The 16,897-nt window shown below is 43.2% G+C and overlaps 1 protein-coding gene across 1 annotated transcript in view; it reads left to right on the top strand.

Moving 5' to 3' along the window:
• Positions 1 to 16,897, top strand: part of LOC126253152 (uncharacterized) — a 287,906-nt gene that overhangs the window by 122,241 nt on the left and 148,768 nt on the right. Inside the window, exon 5 of the mRNA XM_049954308.1 lies at positions 11,921 to 12,082. Within this exon, the coding sequence (XP_049810265.1) occupies positions 11,921 to 12,082 (162 nt within the window). The remainder of the gene's footprint in view (positions 1 to 11,920; positions 12,083 to 16,897) is intronic.

Genomic DNA, 16,897 nt, shown 5'->3' with positions numbered 1-16,897 from the left:
GGAAGTTTATTAGCTGTCCATAATGGTCCTTTGTTTTGTTTTTAATGATCAGTTTTGTGGGTTAAGCCAGGAACTGCCAGAGGGGCAAACTATCCCAGCCTGTAAGAATGTTCATCCACTGCTCTGCTCTTGCAGCCGTATGTAGAGCTGGTGGTAGTTGATATGGTCTGCGATGCACTGGAGGGAGGGGGCAGGGGAGGGGGGGGGGGGGTTGGGCATGGTGATAATGTTATGAACTGTTCCATTCTTAACGGCACACCGTATGAACCATCTAGCAGTAAATGGGGACAATGAGTGTAGATGGGTGACATAGCTGCTCAAGGTGTTACTGTGCCATGTGGAGTTCCCACTCGACGTCTTTGGATGTAGTCATGTTGTAAGTAAGAATTCGTTTCAGGTATATCAAAGTAGAGATGTTGAATGTGCTGAATACAGTTGATGGTGTGGAGGAAATCCTGAAGGAGCCGATGGTGTCATGTATATCTGTAGAGGGTAGGGGTTGCAGTGGTAGGTGGGCTGTGCTGTTACATTGGGCCACTGAGGGGGCCTGGCTGACAACACTTGTGCAGAGCAGCCACTTGTTGTATGAGTTAGCACACTGCTGGACAGGTTGGTAACCAAATGAAAGTGATAGAGAAAGTCTGCACCAATAACTGGTTGAGCAACATAAGCATTGAGAAATGTCCAAGTGAATATGTCATTGTGGCTGGTGTCTGTTGTGTGGACCTGTGATCCATAGACTCGGATTGTTGTAACATTTGCTGCACAGAGTTGGAGAGACATGTAGGATGGTGTTTGACATGGTGAAGAGGGTGGTAAAGTACTGACTTCTGAGCCAATGTTGAACAGGTATAGTTGGCCACTGATGCAGTCTGTTGCCATGACAAGATTGTGGAGGATGCAGTCTGTCATTATCACTGTGGGAGTTTAGGAGACCTAGATATCCTGCACAGTCTGGTACACCTTCTGCAACTATGCATGAAGTTTGGAGAACAGTTATGAGTGGAAGTGGTATATTGTGCACGGTACTAGCAAAAGTGATTCTGTGCAAGGGGCATGGAGTGGTCAGTGATGTTCTGCACAGATGTGAGCAGAATGTCATTAGTGATGTTCTGCACAGGTATGGGCATGGAACTGATGGTGGATAAGCAGGGGTTTATTGTGGCTGTGTGAAGTCATCACTTCAACTGAGCATCGATATGTCAGAGCCACGTGAGGTCAGCTCAGCTCGTTGTAGGCGGGAGTCCAGTTATGTAGCCATTGTAGTTGCAAGACATGCTAACCATAAATTTGTCAACATTGTTTTTTATTGTGTATGCTGCATGGTAGAATATATTTGATCAATGAGTATAAGGCATGCATCCAAAGAGTCATGTTAATGCGTGACCATGGCCAGTTAGAGAATGTGTGCGTAGGAGGTACCATAAAAAATTGCAATGGAATCTCGTCACCTAAAACTTCATCATAAATGCTGTAATAGATTTCTTCCTGTGGGGGCCGTGTGAGGTGGCAGGGTAGAGCTACCTTCACAGTCATCAATTACTGATCTGCAAGATCCCCCAAGTGGCAAAGCAGGATGACGAATTTCATACCATCACTGATGACTTCACTCAAAGCAAAAATGCTGTACACAGTGGTGAACCTCAAAGTTGGTTGATCTTGTCAAAAAGACGGCAGTGTGAGTTGTGTCCTATGACTAATAGGTTGCCCAGGTGACGTTTGTATGGGAGAACAGTCAAGCAAGTATTATTTGTATGTGCCACAGGATGTTGTGCAGTTGGCAACACAGGAGACAGTTCAGCCAGCACCGAGCGAGGTGGCGCAGTGGTTAGCACACTGGACTCGCATTCGGGAGGACGACGGTTCACTCCCGTCTCCGGCCATCCTGATTTAGGTTTTCCGTGATTTCCCTAAATCGTTTCAGGCAAATGCCGGGATGGTTCCTTTGAAAGGGCACGGCCGATTTCCTTCCCAATCCTTCCCTAACCCGAGCTTGCGCTCCGTCTCTAATGACCTCGTTGTTGACGGGACGTTAAACACTAACCACCACCACCCACCAGTTCAGCCAGCTGCGTGAGATCCAGAGCAATTGGATTCATTCATGTTGCTGTTGGTAGCTCTTCAGATGGGAGTAGATACGAATCCAGCTTGTTGGATTCTTGTAGGTTAGGAGTAGAACGGTTTGTGAGTGGAACAGGGTCCTGTGTGGAATCACATAGAACCTTGTCTGTTACACTGCATTGTTTGGCAGTGCTTCTCATCAGCCATGAACTGCTTCCCATTGGGGTGAAAAACTCCACACAGATGGTCATTTCTTTGTTCTTTATGGTATTCTGTTAGGCAATGAGGAACCCAGCAGGTGCACATCTCTGAGTGCCCCAACTGGTGGATGAATGTGTCAGCACCAGCAAAGAGACACCCTGTTGTGCAGTGAGGTGTTTGACTGTGATCCATTGATCATCTTGAATGAGAGTGTCCACACATTCCAATACTGCAGGTGTCACAGCTGTATGCAGTCAGCTGGCATGCAGGAGATTGGACAGGTTTGTGTGACCCTGTAGCGATGATGGCAGATGCCTCACCCAATGAGTCACTGTGCTTTTGTTCACTGCCAGGTCTCCATAGACGTTCTGCAAGCATCTGTCAGTATCTGTGATGCTCTGGTTTTCTGACAAAGGAAACTCAGTGACAGCTCTCTGCTTGAAACACACCTCTATTACAGATGCTACTTTGAAGGCTATGCATAATGTCGCCATCTGTTGGTACTTTGTGAAACTTTAGGGGCTGAAGCAGGAATATGCCATGATGTCCCAAAACAAATTCCTCATTTTTTTTTACCAAAATCAGCCAGTAAGGATAAAAAATGTGTAGCATTACTTATTGAATGCCCCTCATACATAAATTGGATAGTGCAGAACACCACTCATTATGGAAATACACTCCTGGAAATTGAAATAAGAACACCGTGAATTCATTGTCCCAGGAAGGGGAAACTTTATTGACACATTCCTGGGGTCAGATACATCACATGATCACACTGACAGAACCACAGGCACATAGACACAGGCAACAGAGCATGCACAATGTCGGCACTAGTACAGTGTATATCCACCTTTCGCAGCAATGCAGGCTGCTATTCTCCCATGGAGACGATCGTAGAGATGCTGGATGTAGTCCTGTGGAACGGCTTGCCATGCCATTTCCACCTGGCGCCTCAGTTGGACCAGCGTTCGTGCTGGACGTGCAGACCGCGTGAGACGACGCTTCATCCAGTCCCAAACATGCTCAATGGGGGACAGATCCGGAGATCTTACTGGCCAGGGTAGTTGACTTACACCTTCTAGAGCACGTTGGGTGGCACGGGATACATGCGGACGTGCATTGTCCTGTTGGAACAGCAAGTTCCCTTGCCGGTCTAGGAATGGTAGAACGATGGGTTCGATGACGGTTTGGATGTACCGTGCACTATTCAGTGTCCCCTCGACGATCACCAGTGGTGTACGGCCAGTGTAGGAGATCGCTCGCCACACCATGATGCCGGGTGTTGGCCCTGTGTGCCTCGGTCGTATGCAGTCCTGATTGTGGCGCTCACCTGCACGGCGCCAAACACGCATACGACCATCATTGGCACCAAGGCAGAAGCGACTCTCATCGCTGAAGACGACACGTCTCCATTCGTCCCTCCATTCACGCCTGTCGCGACACGACTGGAGGCGGGCTGCACGATGTTGGGGCGTGAGCGGAAGACGGCCTAACGGTGTGCGGGACCGTAGCCCAGCTTCATGGAGACGGTTGCGAATGGTCCTCGCCGATACCCCAGGAGCAACAGTGTCCCTAATTTGCTGGGAAGTGGCGGTGCGGTCCCCTACGGCACTGCGTAGGATCCTACGGTCTTGGCGTGCATCCGTGCGTCGCTGCGGTCCGGTCCCAGGTCGACGGACACGTGCACCTTCCGCCGACCACTGGCGACAACATCGATGTACTGTGGAGACCTCACGCCCCGCGTGTTGAGCAATTCGGCGGTACGTCCACCCGGCCTCCCGCATGCCCACTATACGCCCTCGCTCAAAGTCCGTCAACTGCACATACGGTTCACGTCCACGCTGTCGCGGCATGCTACCAGTGTTAAAGACTGCGATGGAGCTCCGTATGCCACGGCAAACTGGCTGACACTGACGGCGGCGGTGCACAAATGCTGCGCAGCTAGCGCCATTCGACGGCCAACACCGCGGTTCCTGGTGTGTCCGCTGTGCCGTGCGTGTGATCATTGCTTGTACAGCCCTCTCGCATGTCGGGAGCAAGTATGGTGGGTCTGACACACCGGTGTCAATGTGTTCTTTTTTCCATTTCCAGGAGTGTATGTTAGATCTCCTCCTAAAATAATGTGGCATAACTAGTCTGTGTCGATGCTGCTGCAAGTGCACCTTCTTGATGACTGACGCCGTCTCACAATAACTTCTCGGCTGTTAAGTCTCCAGCCCTGATACAGTCTCCACTTTACCACCACATACTAGAGCCACAGTGATTAGTTATGCCAGATACTGATTCACCAACAGACACTGACACCTCAGAGGGGGAACCATGCCAATGCAGGTCTGAGACCCATAACTGGCAGCTATATAAGTGATGTTTCTGGTGAGATGGCGTCAATCGTTGAGCAGCCGCACATGCAGCAGCATCGACACAGACTAGTTATGCCACGTTATTTTAGGAGGAGAAGGCATTCATGCCTTACATTGCATAAGGCTATTGATAATATAGCTATTACTATGAAGAGTGGAGTAGATGTGCAAGTTATTCTGCATGGCCCTTCAGTGTTTTGTGGATGCATACTCACTTTTACACTTACTGATGCTGATGCTGATGCTAGTGCACATGGTAATGGTTGGGTTACTGTGGCTCTAGTACGTGGTGGTAAAGTGGAACTGTATGAGGGCTGGATACTTTTAACAGCCAAGAAGTTATTGCTTATCACACATTTCAGGTATGTGAAGTGTATAACAGAGATTGTGGTACTACTTATTATATGTCTACCATGCCATTGCTTCTGAGGACATGGAATCGTCGTAAGGTAAATGAATCAGAGTCTGTGTCCATATGGGTTAAAAGTGCACTGAATTGTGCTAAGATTAAAGTTGTTAGTGATGTGACACATTACTATTGAAACTGAAATAAAGTACCTGTCCTTCCCTTATTTGACCTTGAGAAAGTTGTCTCATATACGAGGGGCTGAAGCAGGAATATTCCATGATGTCCGAAAACAAATTTCTTGTTTTTTTTTTTTTTTTTTTTTTTTTTTTTTTTGACCAAAATTGGCAAGGAAAGAAAAAATATGTAGCATTACTTATTGAATGCCCCTCATACATAGAACAGATAGTGCAGAACCCCACTCATGATGGAAATACGTTAGATCTAATGGCAACAAATAGACCTGACATCTTTGAGGATGTCCACACCAAAACCAGCATTAGTAGCTATAATGCAGCAGCGGCAAAATGATTACCAAATAACAAAGGATGACTGAAACAAGTAAAAATAATGTGACTGGAGGGATAAAAAATTTACTAACCAAACAGCGGCAGGGGAACAAACACACAAAAGGATTTAACGCTTACAAGCCTTCGGTACCAGCGGCTCCTTCTTCTGGCAGAAGATCTGAGGGGCAAGGAAGAGGGGTGAAGGAAAAGGACTGGAGAGGCTTAGAGAAAGGGGTAAAGTTCACATAAGTAGTCAGATCAGGTGAGACTTACCGGGTCGGATGTGAAGGAAAAATTGATTGTTGGGGAGTGCACTGGATGATATTTGAAAACATGAGAGCTTAAAGGTAGAAGTCAGGGTAATATGCAAGACAGAGATTACTTCTAAAACATAATGCACTAGTTAATAAGAGTGAAAAGCTAAGTGCTTTGTATGTAACAGAGGTGGAAGGGGGGACAGTGAAAAATAGACAAGTCAGAAAATGAAAGATGTAGAAAACTAAAATGGAGTGAAGAAAGGTGTAGTTACTGTGAGTAAGTGCTGTGATGGAGGGAATTAAGATAAATTAAGGCTGGGTGAGTGTCAAGAACCAGGGACATGTTAAAACTTCCTGGCAGTTCTGCAAGGTTCGCAGGAGAGTTTCTGTAAAGTTTGGAAGGTAGGAGATGAGGTACTGGCAGAAGTAAAGCTGTGAGGACGGGGTGTGAGTCATGCTTGGGTAGCTCATCTGGTAGAGCACTTGCCCATGAAAGGCAAGGTCCCGAGTTTGAGTCTCAGTCCGGCACACAGTTTTAATCTGCCAGGAAGTTTCATATCAGCGCACACTCCGCTGCAGAGTGAAAATCTCATTCAGGGACATGTTGTAGTGCTATTTTCCACTTGCGGAGTTCTGAGTAACTGGTGTCTGGGGGAAGAATCCAGAAGGCGCATGTGGTGAAACAGGCACTGAGGTCATGACTGTCATGTTGCACAACATGCTCTCCAACAGGATATTGTGTGTTGCCTGTATACACCCTCTGCCTATGCACATTCATCCTAACTGATGGCTGGGTAGTAGTCATGCCGATGTAAAAGTTCGAACAGTTCTTATATAGCAGCTGGTGTATGACATATGTTGTTTCACAGGTAGCTCTTCCTATGATAGTATCTGTTTTGCCAGTGACAGGGCTGGAATAGGTGGTGGTAGGAGGGTGCATAGGGCTAGCCATGCAATGGGGTTGGCCGCTGGGGTAGGAGCCATAGGGTAAGGCGATGGGTGCAGAAGGAGCATAGGGTCTGAAAAGGACATTGTGGAGATTGGGAGGGCAATGAAAAGCTATTCTAGGTGTGATGGGCAAAATCTCAGACAGTATGGATCTCATTTCAGGGCATGATTTTAGGAAGTCATGGCCTTGTTTAAGTAGTTGATTGATACATTGAAGACCAGGATAATACTGGGTGACAAGTGATATGCTCCAAAGTTGTTTTTTGGAGTGATCAGCAGTACCAGGATTGGATGTGATGACCCGAGAAATCTGCTTCTGAACTAGGCTGTTTTTTATAATTATGTCCAATGAAGGCTGAAGTGAGAGTGTGGTGTATTGCTGTAAGGCCTCTGCATCCAAACAGATATGTTTCCCTCGAATGCCAAGTCCGTATGGGAGGAAATGTTTGACATGGAAAAGATGGCAACTGTCAAAATGTAAACCTGTTTAGTAGGTTTGATGTGGATGGAAGTGTGTAGCTGGCCTTCAGTGAGGATGAGATCAACATCAAGGAATGCGGCATGGGATTCGGAATAGGATCATGTGAAGTTTAATTGGGAGAAAGTATTTAGAGATCCAGGAATTTTAACAGGTCATCCTCACCATGAGTCCATATGAAAAAGATGTCATCAGTGTATCTGTACCAAAACAGGGGCTGAAGGCTTATGGATCCCAAGAAAGCCCCCTCTTAGTGACCAATGAAAATGTTGGCATAGGAAGGAGCCATTCTGGTTCCCACATCCATATCCCTGATCTGTTTGCATGTTGACCCCTCAAAGCTAAAGTAATCAATGGTAAGTATAAAGTTGATTAAGGTGAGCAAGAAAGATGTCATAGGCTTGGAATCAGGTGGACGTTGACTGAGTCAATGTTAAACAGCAGACAGACCATGTATGTGGGGGATGTTGGGACAGAGGGAGATGACATCAATAGTGACAAGAAAGACGTGTGGTGGGAGTGCGATGGACAGAGATTTCAGATGATCTAGGAAATGGTTGGTATCTTTAATACAGGAGGGAAGTCTTTGTACTATGGGTTGGAGTTGTTGATCAACTAAGGTAGATATACGTTTGGTGGGTGCTTTGGAGCCAGCAACTTTAGGATGGCCAAGCAGATTGTGTCTGTGGATCTTAGGAATAACGTAAAAGTTGGGGGTGCATGGTTTGGGTGGGGTAAGAGGTTCAGTGGATTGAGGTGTAAGTATTTGTAAGGATCCTGAGGCTTTTAGAAGGAACTGCAGGTCAGTTTGAATCACAGGGATGGGTTCTTGATGACAGATGCTGTATGTAGTGGTGTTAGACAGCTGGCGTAGACCTTCAGTAACATACTCCTGTCAGTCAAGTACCACAGTGGTAGACAATTTGTCTGCTAGGAAGATAATGATAGAGTCATCACCTTTTAGGGACTATAGAGCTTGAAGTTCTGCAGAGGATAGGTTAGGGTCAATTAGTAGGGACCTGAGGAAAGGTTGTGAAACAATGCTGGATGTGAGGAATTCTTGGAAGACTTGAAAGGGATTATTAGAGGTAGTGATTACATAAAATGCACTTAGCTTTTCACTCTTATTAACTAGGGCATGATGTTTTAGTAGTAATCTCTGTCTTGCATATTACCCTATCTTCTACCTTTAAGCTCTGAGTGCCCTCCCCAACAATCAGTCTTTCCTTCTCATCCCATCTGGTAAGGCTCACCTGACCATGGATTCTGGGCTACTTTTCTGAACTTCACTCATTTCCCTAACCCTCTCCTGTCCTTTTCCTTCACCCCTCTTCCTCATCATGCACTGGTGTTGCTGCTTGCAGTGTGGCTTCATTTGCCTGATACTGCAGTCCTGTGTGTGAGTTTCGTTTGTGTGTGTGTGTGTGTGTGTGTGTGTGTGTGTGTGTGTGTGTGTGTGTTGTTGATGAAGGCCAATGGCCAAAAGCTTTAATTGTGAGAGTTTTTTTGTTGTGCCTATCTGCAACTCAGAATCTCCACTATATGGTGAGCAGCAACTTTCCTTCTCATAAAACTGTCCAGTTTTCACATTACTTTAATATTCGGCCAGGTGACAACAGCACTAGTTTTTAACAAACATGTCAAGTTATATTATCTGAGTTAGAAGACAGTGTTCGTTTATAAGGCAGTCAACTACTCAAATGGTACAATGCATGCTAAACTAATACCAGTTTTGATATACGACAACTTGTGATTGTTCATAATGTGAAAGGTAAACGATATTGACAAATTGCTGCCATGTTCATAATGAGTAAGAGTACTGTGGCAGATATTATCAGACAGTTAAAGTACAAGGACTGTATAGACTCTATACCTCAAAATGGCCAACCAAAGAAATTGGATGCATGTGATAAGAGGAACCTAATATGAAAAATAAAGAAGGATCCTACACTCAACGCACAAAGGTTAGCAAGTGAGCTTATAAATTCACAGAGAATCAAAAGATAGTGGCTATGATGGAAGAGTGGGCAGGAAGAAACTTTATGTGAATGAACAGAATCAAAACGAAGGGACTGGACTTTGCTAAACAGTTTATTAGAAAGGAAGAAACATGGTGGAATGACATCATTTTTACTGATAAAACAAAACATGGATGTGGCAGTGTTCTTCTCTCAGGTTGTATATTCAGACTTGGTTTGGACAAATTAGTGTTCATCAACAGTATCAACAAATAGATCTATCTGAACATATTAAAAAACAATTTGCACATAAGTGCTGGAAAATGGGGGTATCAAACATGTATAAGTTTTACCAGGATAATGATCTGAAACACTGCATCTGTCCTGAACTAGAAATTTCAAGCAGCTAGGTTGGGGTAAGGAGGAGGCTGGGGTGGGGAGGGTGAGGGATAGTATGGTGAAGATGCTAGACAGTGAAGTGCTGCAGGTTAGACGGAGGGGAGGGGGGAGTTGGGGAGGGGTGGGGGGAGAAGTAGCAAAAGAGGAGAGAAATAAAAAGACTGGGTGAGGTGGTGGAATGATGGCTGTGCAGTGCTGGAATGGGAACAGGAAAGGGTCTGGATGTGTGAGGACAGTGGCTAACGAAGGTTGAGGCCAGAAGGGTTACGGAAACATGGGATGTATTACAGGGAAAGTTCCCACCTGCACAATTCAGAAAAGGTTGTGTTGGTGGGAAGGATCCACATGACGCTGGTTGTGAATCAGTCACTGAAATGAAGGATGTCATGCTGGGCAGCATGCTCAGCAACAGGCTGATCCACTTGTTTCTTGGCCACAGTTTGTCGGTGGCCACTCATGTGGTCAGACAGTTTGTTCATTGTCGTGTCTACATAGAATGCAGCACAGTGGTTGCAGCTTAGCTTGTAGGTCACATGATTTGTTTCACAGGTAGCCCTGCCTTTGATGGGATAGGTGACGTTAGTGACCAGTCTGGAGTAGGTGGTGGTAGGGGGATATATGGAAAAGATCTTGCATCTAGGTCTATTACAGGGGTATGAGCCATGAGGTAAGGGGTCGGGAGCAGGGGTTGTGGAAGGATGGATGACTATATTGTGTAGGTTTGGTGGACAGTGGAATACCACTGTGGTAGGGGTGGGAAGGAAAGTGGGCAGGACATTTCTCATTTCAGGGTATGACGAGAGGTAATCGAAACCCTGGCGGAGAATGTAATTCAGTTGCTCCAGTCCTGGGTGGTACTGAGTTATGAGGGGAATGCTCCTCTGTGTACAGATGGGGGGTCATTGGGAGTTGGTGGGAGACTGGAAAGATAAGACACAGGAGATCTTCACAGCCTGTGTCATACGGATTCTTCCCACCTACACCAGCTTTTCTGAATTGGGCAGGTGGGAACTTTCCCTGCAGTACATTCTATGTTCTCATCACCCTCCTGGCCTCAACCTTCATTAGTCACTGTCATCACCCATCCAGCCCCTTCCCTGTTCCCATTCCAGCACTACACAGCCATCATTCTACCATTCTACCACCACACCCAGTCTTTTAATTTCTCTCCTTTTCTGGTTCTTCCCCCCCCCCCCCCCCCCCCACTGCCCCCTCTCCCTTGCAGCACTTCACTGTCTGTCACCCCCACCATACTATCCCTCCCCCTCGCCATCCCAACCTTCTCGTTACCTCCCACCCAGTCACCACTCCCAACATGCGCTGGTGGTGCTGCTCACAGTGTGGTTTCAGTTGACTGATACTGCAGTTGTTTGTGTGAGTTGGGTTTGCGCGCGCGCGCGTGCGCGTGTGTGTGTGTGTGTGTGTGTGTGTGTGTGTGTGTGTGTGTGTTGTTGATGAAGGCCAATGGGTGAAAGCTTTAATTGTGAAAGTCTTTTTGTCTGTGACTCAGCATCTCCACTATATGGTTAGTAGCAACTTTCCTTCTCATAATATTGTTACATTCCATCCTAGATTTTTCATTGTTTGAAAACTGAACAGTGTTTTATTTAAACTGCGTTATTTAAAAACTGTTAAAAGTTGTACAAAAAAGTTACTACTATTATTTACTGAGTAACTACCTTAATATAACATTTGATTATTTTTTTATTTTTGTTGTGTTAAGAGTAATAATCTCATAGTATCCGAATATTAATGTTACTCACTGTACTTTGTCCTATCCATCTGTTTGCCAGCTTCTGTTTGTTTCAGTAGAATTCCTCTGTGTTCTTTCCCATTGTATGTCATGCAGTTTTCTGTTTTTTCACTTTTTAAAAAATTGACATCTTAGTCTTTCACCTAAGTATTGTAATAGAGTTAAAATATTTACAGATGCAGCATTTCAGACTTCAGTTATATAATGACTCAATCTTTGGCTCCTAGAACAAACTCAATTTATACCTCACCAGCCTTACATTTCTTTTCAGTCATTTTCATTACTGCGTTTCATGTTTTGGGCATACTGGCTATTTTCCTTTTTAATTTCTGTTATAGCATTTTCCAAATGTGCATTGCTAACATTTTGACGTTATATCCATAGAGCGTATAACTTTTGTTCATGCTTAGACACAATCTTAAATTATGTCCACAGTCTACTTTTACTTAAAGGAGTTATTATCACAGAAGTTATTTACGTATCACAACTTTTTTGTGATTCCTTCAATATTTGATGACAGACATATTGATATTTTCATAAACTTGACTTCCTATGATTTGCAGAGATGTTCATCCAGCAGAAACAGAATTACGTAAAAATTACATCCTTTGTTTGTATCTACAGCTGTGTTCTTTATAATATTTTGTCAGGTTACAGTCAGACCCTGCAAAGGAATATGAAGTGGAAGTTGAAGGAGACTGGATATCAAACTTACCATATTTCAATTTTGATACAGATTTAGCTGCATCAGCAATTGCTAGAACAATTGCTACTGAAAAATGGACAAAGCAGTACTTCAATAATCTTAAAATGTAAGTAAATAATATAAAATAATCATCTTAATATGAACTGGCTTACGTTATGTTTTCAAATATTTGTCACAGACGTGTTAAAAAATTATCTGCAATAAAACACCAACCTGCCACAAATTTGTTATGAATCTCAATTTAAAGGCGTGTCATAAAGAGTTTTGGAGTTTAGGTGCAATGCTGCTACCTGATGCTGGATGACAACTTTTCTGTTTTGCACACCACTGCTATTGCCCCCTCCGACATCTCTATTGCATACAGTCCACTGGAGTGGACATTACATACCAACTGGTACCACCTAGCGGCCAGTGAGACTTTTACTTGGGCTGTTGTTGATCTGAGAATTGGCATGTGTCAGCAAGATGGCAGCTGAGAAAAAAGATCTTGCACATGTGTTCACAAGTGAAGTAGATTTGTTCTGTAGAAGGCATGAAAGCATTTGAAAGTGGTAATATTAATGAGATGGTCTGTGCACATTACCACATTGTATTATCACTGAGAATGAATTCTAAACATATTTCCACTACCATGGGCTCCCAACATGTGTGTCATTATTGTGACAACATACGAAAGCCATTAGTCGCCATTTACTTCTACTTCAAGACATACTGTATCTACCAGAGGATACTGGAACAGGCCAATAATATTATCAACCCAGAAAATAGTTCAAGTTCGGAGGAAATGAAGAAGAGATTGAGTCTCCTATTATTCTTCTGTGCTTTGTGACTACTGCACCAATTCAGAGAAGTAATAGACAAGTGAATAGTACATGAACTATGTCAGACAGTTGTTTCTACATATATCTGTTCCCCCATTCTTTGGGGACCACAAAATAAAACTAGATCAGAAGGCACTTGTTGGCATTTTCCTGCCTATATTCTCTTCTGCTTTGGTGGAAACCATTGTTTGCCAGCTAATCTGCATTCAACAAAAATGGGAAGGAAGAACTGTGTCTTATTGTGCCAAATTTTGCAGAAGTTCTTGGGTATAAATTTAATCATGTATTACATCAAATAACCTAGGATTAGATCCTATTCGTGTTTAGAGGCTGCACTCAGAACTGATCTGATTGCGAGCAGTATGAGAGTCGGTCAGTTTGAGATAAACATGTTTCTTCATTTTACCAACAACAGTGCACAAGGAGTAGAAAATATGATCAACTGTACAAGATTCACCCTGTTTCAGATTGCCTCAGAGTTCATTTCTACAAGCAGCTGATGTAGAACACAGTCTGTTGATAACCAAACTACAAATTTAAGGCCCACGCACATTGAAGCAATGTGAAGCAGGGAAACCTGAACTATGGCCTCAAGATATGGGTTCTTGCAGGTAGCTCATGATATGTGCACAGATTTGAAGTTTACCAGGAAGCAGTGGAAGAAGAGAAATGGTCAGTGAGTTTTGAGCTTGTGCACATGTTGTCTTGAGACTGTGATGATCTATAACACAAAAACCATAAAGTGTTTTTCAATGATTGGTTCACAAATAATCCTCTGCTACAGGAACTGTAGAATATGAAATATATGCCACAGTAATGTGTTGACCAAATAGGCTCCAAGGAGCTCAATCTGTGATACTTTCTGAAATCGCAACAGGAGGACGATGGTTCAATCCTGTGTCCGACCATCCTGATTTAGGTTTTCTGTGATTTTCCTAAATCGCTCCAGGCAAATGCCAGGATGGTCCCTTTGAAAGGGCAGGGCCAACTTCCTTCCCCATCCTTCTCTAATCCGATTAGACCGATGTCCTTGCTGTCTGGTCTCCTTCCCCAAACAACCCAACTTCCTGAAAACTAACTGAAGAAAAAAGGCAAAGAAGCAGTTTCAACAGTAATAAATGATAACTGTTTTACAATTACTTGCTGGCTTTAGCAAGCATTGGTAACCAGTACCAGGACGCTGCAAAGTGAAGGAGTAAGAAAAAAAAGTTATAGACATTTTTCATCACATGTTGTTGCTTACTACAATTCGTACATTGGAGGTGTTGATTTAATGGACCAATGTTTGGTATTGTATGTGCACGAGCACCGCAAGAAACATTGGTACCTGTAAGTATTTGTGATTTTCTCGATATGTGTGTAAAAAATTGCTGGTTCATACATAGGGCAAAGAAAAATAATTTCACTCTTTTATATTTATAGTGTTCACAGCAAGAGCACTGATAAATATTGGTTATCATGATGGGAGTAGTGTAAAATGAGGGAGGTCAAGCCTACCTCCACTTAAAGTAAACCAATGCCAAGTGAATAGAACAGCAGATGAAATACGATTTCATGCAGGGAACCTTTGGCCAAAACTTGCAGACGTCAAAATTGCAAACCACAGCCATTAGAAATTTGTGGATGGAACACAAAATATACAGTATTTGTATCATATGTAAAGAACTTGTGTGTTCTAATAGTTTTGAAAATTTTCCCATCCTACATGGTTTAACTATTTTTATAAAAGCATACATTATTGCATGGTGTTAACTGTGATGGACGTAATTGAAATTTCTGATGTCGTTTGATAACTTGTAAATGCCATTTGTTAAAATTAATCATGCATTCACTTTTATTTCCTTTCAAATTAAGTCAGGCAAGAAACTGTTACGATGGACTGAAAATGATGTTACATTTTGTGATTACAGAAGAGCTATTATAGACAGAACTTTGAATAAGTGCTTAACTGATTTCTGTAGGTTTCATTACTTTTAAACATATTTTACATCCACTGAAGGACATCACACCACTAACAGACTAAAATATGAAGCTTCAAAAAACAACACCTGAAAACTGTCTGTAGATGAATATTCTCAATCTAAATCTAATCATGTGTCATCTGTGACTGACACTTATTTTTTGGATTTGCTTTTATTTAATACTTCAGAAAAACTATCTCCATGTTAATTATTATAATGACGCACAGCAATGCACCATTTAGCCCATGGATGTTATTAGGTATCTCTATCAATTCAAAAGAAAATTAAAAACTTTATTTTATTTACATTTCTTTTTACACATAATCATCAAATAATGAATTTTCCAAACATTATATTTATGTACATAGGTTAATACATAGTGCAATATTTATGTACAAAGATGAATGCATTATCTTATTTATGCAGACATAACTGTTTTGAGAAATTACAGACTACATATTTAGGTAATTGTTTCTACTCTTATGAACAAATATTTACATCTGGCTCTAACTTGTAGTTTCTACTGTCCAGATTAAGTCATTACATACTCTGTAGTTGCTTTTATATCTTCTTTCACTGCTTACAGAAATTTACATCTGATAACAACTTGCAGTTCCTGTTGTCAAGATCAATTTGGTTTCAAAGGCTAGAGACAGGGCATAAGGAGCTCAGAATTCATTTAGGGTATCCAGAGATTCATTTATAAAAAATTATGTAATTTTAACTGTCTCTTACAGATTTGGCAACTTTTCGTATCACATTTAACCATTGACATATGTGGTACACTTCCCTAACTGATATAAAGAGGTGTACCATTAATGTAGCCAAAATGATTTAGTATGATACCCATTACTGATACAGAGAGGACTACAACACAACAACATTTCCAACAGAACTACGTTAGGTCTTAGTTGCACTGCTCACAGATACTCCACTCTGCTGTGGAAACTCTCTGGTCAGTGGTGTCGCTAGCACTGACGTCCCCAATGTCCCCTCAGAGCCCCCATGGGAACCATACACAGATGCACGTGACCAGATGTGTTGTGGCCAGCTGCAAAGCAGGACATGAGTGAACTGTTTCTCAGCATCTAGTTGGCAGTGGTGGTGCAGAGGTGGTACCACATCAAGTAAGAAGGAGACTGGTTGGGGAGACCAAATCAGGCATAGGCGGTGACTGTGGATGAGCCAGCAGGGATGGTGCATCAGAGGGTAGTGGCATTGGAGTTGATAGCAGGGCATGAGGTAACAACTGAAGAGAAGCCTGTGCTGGTGAGGTAATAGTGAGTGTGCCGTCTGCCATCAAATGTGAGATTATAACTCCATAGACAACACATTGCAGTAGTCAAAAGACAAGGTTGACGTTGTGGACTATCCATGCAGTAAATGCGTCAGGAGTGTTGTGACATTAATCTACTATGAGGTTATCAACAAGTTTGATGCTGGCACTTTAGGATCAAAGTCATGGACATCGAGGGGATGACTGCCGGGTCATCAGGTAGCAAAGATGCCCCATGTTAATGGGAGAGTTGTTGTCCTCATCATTGTATGAGGTATTAGAATTTATAGGCCAAGGAGCAACAAAGTCATGGGAAACCTGGACCGCTATCAGTCTGTACAAGGAGGCAATCATTGTTTTCCCATTGAGCAAGATGTTGAAGGTATGTGGACCAGTCTTGAAAATGGAAAACGTACTGGAATAAGATGGTTGTAGTGCTGGCCAGATTGTGTAGCATTACGTAGTTGCAGTCTGACAGCAACCTGTGTATGAACATTTGGAGCAGTGTAAGCAGTAGGTTGTGGCTTCTGTGAATTGTGCATGGGGAACTTCACCTGATGCAGAAATGCTGGTAGGTCTGCCATGTCGGGAGTTGGTGTTGAGAGGACGGACTCCACTGGCTGCATAATGGATTTGCTGTACAGGACTTCCACAAGGGAAGCCCATAGGTCATCCTTAAGCATTATACAAAGGCCTCTACCCATTTCAAGTAGAAGTAGAAGCAGAAGTAGAAGTTTATTGTCTCGTAACATACAGATTCAAGACATTGACTTAAAGTACAGGAGACTCGTCAAAACACAAAATCTAGTTTACAATTTTCCTTATAATACCAGTAATATAATGTACAATACTGAATAATCACT

Source organism: Schistocerca nitens, chromosome 4 (genome assembly GCF_023898315.1).
Source record: "Schistocerca nitens isolate TAMUIC-IGC-003100 chromosome 4, iqSchNite1.1, whole genome shotgun sequence".
NCBI classification, from domain to species: Eukaryota; Metazoa; Arthropoda; class Insecta; order Orthoptera; family Acrididae; genus Schistocerca; species Schistocerca nitens.
The sequence above is the reverse complement of the archived record's forward strand: the minus strand, read 5'-3'. Positions and strand labels throughout refer to the sequence as shown.